Raw genomic sequence first — 8996 nt, 5'->3', positions numbered from 1 at the left:
CTTCAAAGCCATTTTTAGTGTGTTTTGATGTTTCTAAGAATACTTAAGACACTGAATTAAATTCAAGTTACTGGTTTTTTTAAATGGGTTCCAATTATATATTTATTTCCAATATTTCACTATTACCACCACTAATGAATACTTTTATCCAAAACTTTTCCACATTATTATTTCGTTAAGATAGACAATTTAGGTCTACAAGTAAAATATCTAAGCAAAGCTATCAATAGCTTTTAAAGCCCTTGATAAATCTTGCCAAGTTCCTATTGAGAAAGGTTGGACCAAATACTACTCTACCTAGCAGAATATGAAAGTACCTCGATCAATATCTTTGCCCTCATTAAGCCATCTTTTTTTGTTTTTGTTAATCTGTTAAAAAAAAAATAGACTAGCCAGGTGCTAGTGGCTCATATCTGTAATCCTAGCTACTCAGGAGGCTGGGATCTGAGGATCACAGTTAAAAGTCATGCAGAGCAGGAAAAGCTTGAGATTCTTATCCCAACTAACTACCAGAAAACTGAAGTGGAGCTGTAGCTCAAAGTAGTAGAGAGTGCCAAGCTTGCTCAAAAAGAGCTCAGAGACAGTATGCAGGCAGGCCCTGAGCTTAAGCACCATAACCTACAAAAAAATAAAAATAAACAGTAGGTAGGTTATACTTCTAGTACAAGGTTAACTGTATCTCCATATAAATTCATTGGGTATTACAGTTTATTCTCTATAAAGTTATTGGCCCACACCTATAAAGAAATCTGTGGGCTGGGAGTTTGACCTAGTGGTAGAGTGCTTGCCTAGCATGCACGAAGACCCGGGTTCGATTCCTTGGTACCACATGGCAAAAAGCCGGAAGTGGTGCTGAAGCTCAAGTGGTAGAGCTCTAGCCTTGAGAAAGTCCAAGGACAGTGCTCAGGCCCTGAGCCCAAGCCCAGGACTGGCAAAAAAAAAAAAAAAAAAAAAAAAAAGAAAAGAAAAAAGAAACCTATATATGTAGACGATAACTTCTATAAATTATTTTACCCTAACATTCCTCCTCTAGACTTTTCCTTTCCTTTCCTTTCCCTTTCTTCCCCTCCCTTTCCTCCTTCCCCTCCTGCCTTCTTTCCTTCTTGTTTTTCTGTGTTGGTACTAGGACGTAAGTTCAGTGTTGAATGAACTCCTTGCTCAGGCTGGTGTTCCATCACCTGAGCCACATCTCCAGTTCTAGCTTTTTGCTGGTTAATTGTTTACAAGTCTCTTTGGGATTTGTCAACCTGAACTATTGTCAAACTATGATCATCAGACCTCAGCATCCTGAGTAACTAGGATATCAGGCACAAACCAAGGGTGGCCAGCTCCTCCTGGGGATACCAATTGTTACTACATGCACATATATTTCTAAATAAAAATGAGTCTCCAATGATTCATCTAAAGAATCATTCATGATTTTCTTTTCTTAGACTTAAAAAAAAAGTGACTTATATATACTCTTGTAAGGCTCTTTGCTACCGGTCCCTCTATTTTCAGACTTCTTCTTGTAGTCTTTTTACCATCCTACCTTCAAATTTAGGTTTACAGTATTTTAAATATTTTATATGTATTATTTTAGCCTCAATACCAATGTAACATTCACTACTTTTACTGCTCCAATTTCTTGCTGGAAATCCTACTAATTCCTCTAAGCAACTCCAAAAATCAATTCATCTTTTCCTAGCCACTTCCTTTTCTTCCTTCAACTCTTCTTTCCCTTTCCTGCATTAACAAGCTTGCTCAGAGTGGCATCTCTCTAACCTCATGAACCTGATTGCCAAAGGCTATGTATTCCACTTCCTATATTCCTACTACTCTCATTATAACTTGCTCACATCACTATCTGTTCAATCTGAGCTCATTTAATAAAACCTCCTACCAAATTATTCCACAAATTTCAGGCAAAACAGTGCCTAGAGTAAAATAGTGATGACAGTATCTCCTATTTTAAAACTTTTTTTTTTTTGGTTGGTTGTGGGGCTTGAACTCTGGGCCTGGGTTTTGTCCGTGAGCTCTTTAGCTCAAGGCACCGCCCTACCCCTTAAGCCCTAGCCCCACTTCTGGATTTCTGGTAGTTAACTGGAGATAAGAGTCTCATAGACTTTTGTGCCAGGGCTGGCTTTGAACCGTGATCCTCAGATCTCAGCCTCTTGAGTAGCTAGGATTATAGGTGTGAGCCACCACACCCAGATTTTAGAGCATTTCTATAACTTCCCATGACCATTTGAACAGTCTTATATAAACAATAATTTAGTAGTTAAACATTTTTAGTTCTAGCAATGGCCAGATGAGAAATTCATTTTTACCTTAATTTTTTTAGCTCTGTGATCTTGGAAATGTTATTTAAGCCTCAGTTTCTCCATCTCTATATGAGATACTACTACCTTGGATGCAATATCTTTTTTTTTTTTTTAAACCAGTTCTGGTGCTTGAATTCAGGGCCTGGGCTCTATCCCTATCCATGTGCAAAGCTAGTGCTCTACTGTTTGAACCACAGCTCCATTTCTGACTTTTTTGGTGGTTAGAGATAGAGTCACATGGACTTTCCAGGCTCAGGTGGCTTTGAACCACGATGATCCTCAGACTCCCCCTGAACAACTAAGAGTACAGATGTGCCACTAGCACCTGGCTGCAACCCTTCTATTATACCCATGGATTACTGTAAGAACTAGTAAGTAAATTCACAAGGAAACTCCACAACACAATTCTTGGCAATAAAACCAACAAATATTATATTTTTATTAATATAATTTAACCGGCTGCTCTACTACCTTCAAATCTTCTTTACATCTTCCACACTCAACCAAACGTATTTTATCTCTCACTTTATGCTCATTCTGAGTTTACCAGTATTCTGAAAATGATTTGATAACATATTGTCTTAAACTAAGCTATGAGTTCCTTAGGGAAAGACTCAATATTTTATAATCTTTGTAATTCTAGCAATTAAAATGGTGTACTGCACATTTGAATAAACACAATTAAGACTGTATTTCTCATCAAATTCTGGTTGAAGCAAATTTAAAATACATTTTGCATCATAGGAAGTTTCCATTCCTTTTACTTAAGAGTTGCTGGCCAATTTGTGACTATACTTTACACACTTATTAGTGTATATTCTAAATTTATGCTCATGGAGTTAAAATTCTATAGGGAAAAGCCTCAAGCTAATTGATTTAGACACCATTTATTTTCTCTTTCTTGGACATAGAGAATCCTAACAAGTATCATAAGATTGGATATTTGTAAGAAAATTATTTTAAATGAACATTTATTCATGGGCAGACTCTCATGGGATAACTATGAAAACATCAGAAGACCTCACTGAGTCCAACCTTTTATCCAAATAAATACCAGGAAAGCTTTTTTTTTTTTTTTGGGGGGGGGGTCGGTTGTGGGGCTTGAACTATGAGCCTGGGTGCTGTCCTTGGGCTCTGCAGCTCAAAGCTACTGCTATACCCCTTGAGCCACAGTGCCACTTCTGGTTTTCTGGTGGTTAATTGGAGGTAGGAGTCTCACAGACTTTAGTGTCTGGGGTGGCTTTGAACCTCCATCCTCAGATCTCAGCCTCCTGAGTAGCTAGGATTACAAGTGTGAGCCACCTGTCTTCTGTCTTTTTCTATGTATGTGGTACTGAAGAATCGAACCTGAGTCTTCATGTGTGATAGGCAAGCATGCTACCACTAGGCCAAACTCCCAGCCATGATCAAGTAAGAAAAAGTAGAAGTGCCAAGGCCCAAAGTTCAAGCCCTAGTACTGGCAAAAAAAAAAAAAAAAAAAAAATACTGTATAGAAAGGGGAAATGGAAGAGAATGAAGGAAGGGGTAACGCATTGAAAAGCACTGTATTCATAACCTGATTTGTGAAACTGTAACCCTTTTGTACAATTACTTAATACAAAAAAATTTTAAACATTATTTGATAATACTTTAACCAAGATATAAAATAAAACTAAAGTATGGACTGTATACTACAAAGTTTGCTTTAAATTAGTAAAGATCCAATAATACCTGCAAGATAACTGTGGTGAAAATTTATAAAAACTCATAACTCAGCTCATGAATGGCGGATGACACTGATTCTTGCTAACACTTTCTGCTTTATCATAGTAATTCTCTCAATTCTATTTCAATTCACATACTCATGTGATTTAAAAGCCACATCTTCCATCCTATAATATCCTCTCATCCCCATATGAGACTACTGACACAAGAGAGCAAAACTCTTTTTGAGGGCCGGGAGTTTGGCCTAGTGGTTAAAGTGCTTGCCTAGCATGCATGAAGACCCGGGTTCGATTCCTCGGTACCACATACATAGAAAAAAGCCGGAAGTGGTGCTGAGGCTCAAGTGGTAGAGCTCTAGCCTTGAGAAAGTCCAAGGACAGTGCTCAGGCCCTGAGCTCAAGCCCAGGACTGGCAAAAAAAAAAAAAAAAAAAACTCTTTTTGAGATGCAGAGATTTGATAATGCTGAAAGCTGGCAATAAAGAAAAATAAAAATGAAAATATCAGAAATAAGAGTTTTGGCTCAATTCTTCTTCTTGCCATACCATCACAATTTCCTGGGTCCACAAGGTACTGAAATTGATATCCTACTAATATGTGTTTGTGTGTGTACAGACTGGTGAATGGAGAATGAACCCAGAACTTCTAAATCTTGCTCCATTTTTGTACTCACCACTAGACCTCTACCACTTGGGCCATGCCTCCACTTTCAACTTTTTGATGCTTACCTGGAGATAAGAGTCTCCTGGCTTTTTCTGCCTAGTTGTCTATGAACTGGCTTTTTCTGCCTAGCTGCCTAAGAACTGTGATTCTCAGATGTCAGCTTCATGAACTGTGATTCTCAGATGTCAGCTTCATGAATAGTTAGGATTACAGGTATATGATATGAGCAACCAACTATCTTCTTTAAACACTATAATAGCTAAACAAGTAATTTCAAATTTCTGAAAAAAGTACCACCCTTACATCTTACTATTAAAACAATATGGTAAAGAGCCAGCCAAGTCAAGCCTTTGGACCAGAGGGGTGGGGGAGTTGGAGCCAGCCAAGTAAGCAAACCAAACAAGTATAAGGAATTAACTTATAAGCCCTGATATAGCCCTCCCATCCCAAAAGAGCTGGCTCTTCCTAGCACCAATGGCTCTTTCTGTGGTCAAAAGAATTACATAGGCCAGCTGGAGCAGAAAAGTCCAAAGACTCTAGTTCTAAAATAACCAGCAAAGTATCAGGTTGGAATTATGACAAGTGGTAAGAAAATAAGCTGAATAATCAAGTGGAACAAGTTCAAGAACTTGAGTTCAAACCTCAGTACTATAAAGGGAGGGGGGAGCAAAATTATAGCTAAGAAAGACTGAGAAACGCATTTGTGGGTAAAATTAAATCTGTGCTGACTAGCTTTAAAAAAATAAAAATAAATAATAAAAATAAATAAAAAGCATTTAAGGGCCAGGAGTTTGGCCTAGTGGTAGAGTGCCTACCATGAACAAAGACCAGGGGGTTCAATTCCTCGGTACGACATACATAGAAAAAGCTGCAAGTGGTGCTGTGGCTCAAGTGGTAGCCAGCCCTGGGCTTGAGCTCAGGGCCTGAGCACTGTCTTTGGACTTTCTCAAGGCCAGAGCTCTACCACTTGAGGCTCATCACCACTTCTTTTTTCTATGTACGTGGTACCGAGGTATCAAACCCGGGTTTTCGTGCATGCTAGGCAAGCACTCTACCACTAGGCCAAACTCCCAGCCCTCTCTTTTATTTTTAAAGATTAAGACATTAGTGAACCATATACATCACTAAACATCTCACAAAAATATTTGCATGACAAAATCCTACTTGGTGAATACAATCTATACATTCATACTGCTGTTTCTGTTGTTATTTGGCTATGTTTGGAACTGGGGTTTGAGCTGAAGATCTCTCATTTGCTATACAGGCCCTATACTACTGAACCTCTAACCCTTATTTGTGCTAGTTTTTTTGTTTGTTTTGTCGATCATGGGCCTGGGTTCTGTCCCTGAGCTCTTCTGCTCATGGCTACTGCCCTACCCCTTGAGCCACAGCCCCACTTCCCATTTTCTAGTATTAATTGGAGATTGGTCTTTAGTGCCTAGGATGGCTTTGAACTGGGATCCTCAGATCTCAGCCTCCTGAGTAGCTACAATTACAGGTGTGAGCCATCACACCCAGCTTGTGTTAGTTATTTTTGAGATAGAGTCTTACTTTCTACACTGCAACACACCTGAATCTTGATCTACACAATTTAGGCTAATTTGTAACTTAGATAACAGGTGTGAGCCACAAAGACCAAGTCTGGGTGAGAATGGGTCTTAATTTTTTTTCTGCCATTTTTGGGATTCTCTTCAAACTACAATACATATACATAATCTCAGCCTTCAAACAGCGAGGATAAGAGACCAGAGAGCTACTGGCACTAGGGTCATAATAATGATTTTTGACCCACACTAATTATTATTGGATATATAATATTTACCCTTCAAGAGTCGTTTCAGTTTTGCACAATCCACATTAATATACTGCAACAATTCTATATCATGGACATCAACATTGTCTTCTGAACAAACAGTCAATTCCTGTAACCTGAAAATAAAAAACAAAACAATTGATTGATTTGTCTTATGCTATTCCACAATTCTGACCATTCTTAACCCCAGTGACAAGTTTATAAATAAGAAATTATTTCTTATTAAAAAAAAAAAACAAAAAAACCTAAAACTAAAAGATAGGGCCGGGAGTTTGGCCTAGTAGTAGAGTGCTTGCCTAGCATGCATGAAGACCCGGGTTTAATTCCTTGGTACCACATACATAGAAAAAAAGCTGGAAGTGGTGCTGTGGCTCAAGTGGTAGAACTCTAGGCTGGAGAAAAAGTCCAACGAGAGTGCTCAGGCCCTGAATTCAAGCCCCACGAATGGCAAAACAAAAACAAAACAAAACAAAAATACAGATAAAATGCAAAGCACATAATGCAAAAAACTTAAATTATCTCTGTAAGGGTAAGATCTCTCAGTTGTATTCCTCACAATTATCTGGGGGCACTCTGAAAAAATTACTTAATTCTAAGGTGAGGGTGGAGGTTTCAAATGAGCCTAGGTCACCTTTGAGCTTAAAAACATGGAAGTTGTGCTCGCTTCGGCAGCACATATACTAAAATTGGAACGATACAGAGAAGATTAGCATGGCCCCGCGCAAGGATGACACGCAAATTCGTGAAGCGTTCCATATTTTTCGGGTACCAAGATATGTGAAAGGGTATCAATGTATGTGAATTAATGCACCTTCTATCTGGCAAATATCATGTAACCCTTTTACTAATTACAATAAAAAAAAAGAAAAAAAAAACATGGAAGTTAGCAACAATCATAATCACATCAAAAGTCATAAAGGTTTGCACTTAAAATGTATTCCCAACTGTTGAAAAGTAAGAGAATATGAACATTTCAGGAATTAAATCTGTAAGAACTGAAAAACAAACAGTAAGTAAAAGTCCATGTAGTAATACTAGAAAAAACAGAAACTCTGGGTAATCTTTCATACTTGTTATGAAACCAATTCATACTAAAATGAATCAAGCCCCTATTTTGTACTCTATATACTCTATAATGTAAATAACAAAGGAAAAATCTTTTTCAAGAACCTTAATTTAACTTGTGAAGCTTTGTATCTCCATTCCACTGTAGATCTTTAAAAAAAAAAAATATATATATATATATATATATATATATACACACACACACACACACACACACACAATTTAAGGGCCGAGAGTGTGGCCTAGTGGTAGAATGCTCGCCTAGCAAAGATTCGAAGCCCTGGGTTCAATTCCTCCATGCCACATACACAGTAAAAAAGCCAGAAGTGGTGCTGACTCAAAGGGGTAAAGCTGTAGCCTTGAGAAAGCTCAAGGACAGTGTCCAGGCCCTGACTTCAAGCCCCAGGACTGGCAAAAAAAAAAAAAGGAGGAGGAGGAGGAGGAGGAGGAGGAGGAGGAGGAAATACAATTTAAATGGACAATTTAGCACTTTGTTACTGTCAATAAAAATGGATCTAATGATTATCAGGAGCTACTAAAAATAGGAGGCTATCATTTGTATGATGCTGCCAGGTACTGGTGACTCACACCTGTAATCCTAGCTACTTAGGAGACTGAAATCTGAGGATCAAAGTTCAAAACCAGCCTAGGCAGGAAAATCCGTAAGATACTTATCTCCAATTAACTTCCAAAAAGTCATAACCAGAATGATGGTTCAAGTGACAGAAATCTAGTCTTAAGATCACTTTACAGAAATAATTGTCATTCTAGTCATTCAGATATTTTTAGTATCTAATGCTATACCAGCAATGTCACAAGATACCTCCCCATAAGTGAAAATATTGTAATTGTCTTCTAGGGAAATAGTCCTCTAGTAACATCAACTCTCATTTCTGACACTTAAAAAACAAGAAAAGGCAAGTGGAGGTATCTGAAACATACTCTCGTATCTAAACAGTCTGGACCCTAAAGCCAATAAAACTTTAGACACTTCTATTCTGACAACAGTAAACTAGATTCAGAAACTAAAAGAATCCCACTGAACAAACTTTTAGTGTCCACTGGGTGCTGGCGGCTCATGCCTGTAATCCCAGCTAATCAGGAGGCTGTGAGCTCAGGTTCACTGTTCAATGCCAGCCCAAGCAGGAAAATCTATGAGACTCTTATTTCCAAATTAACCACTGAGAATAAAATAACATAGTATAAACTATATGCAATAAGTATGACACAGTCTACTTGATAGAGAATTCTACTTTCCAATTACTTCCTTGTCCTTCTACAATGCTTAAGGATTTTGTTTTAGTAATTCAGCATCTTCTGATAAGATCTAAATAATACCATAGCTGTAAGATTATAATTTTCAGCTACTCTTACCAGCTAGCTACCTGACTGAGCAATTTAAAGGAATATATCAAAAATATCAAATCAAGGATAAAGGTAAAGTATAGAA

The 8996-nt window shown here is 37.9% G+C and overlaps 1 protein-coding gene and 1 non-coding gene across 2 annotated transcripts in view; one reads left to right on the top strand and one right to left on the bottom strand.

Moving 5' to 3' along the window:
- Nucleotides 1-8996, bottom strand: part of Nf1 (neurofibromin 1) — a 73338-nt gene that overhangs the window by 22139 nt on the left and 42203 nt on the right. The window contains exon 5 of the mRNA XM_090351512.1: nt 6491-6597. Within this exon, the coding sequence (XP_090207638.1) occupies nt 6491-6597 (107 nt within the window). The remainder of the gene's footprint in view (nt 1-6490; nt 6598-8996) is intronic.
- Nucleotides 7138-7243, top strand: LOC150051593 (U6 spliceosomal RNA). The gene has a single exon (XR_016538513.1). It is a non-coding gene; the product is annotated as a U6 spliceosomal RNA (small nuclear RNA).

Source organism: Megascapheus bottae, chromosome 17 (assembly GCF_031878675.1).
Source record: "Megascapheus bottae isolate mThoBot1 chromosome 17, mThoBot2.hap1, whole genome shotgun sequence".
NCBI classification, from domain to species: Eukaryota; Metazoa; Chordata; class Mammalia; order Rodentia; family Geomyidae; genus Megascapheus; species Megascapheus bottae.
Note: the sequence above shows the minus strand (reverse complement) of the source record. Positions and strands in the feature narration are given on the sequence as shown.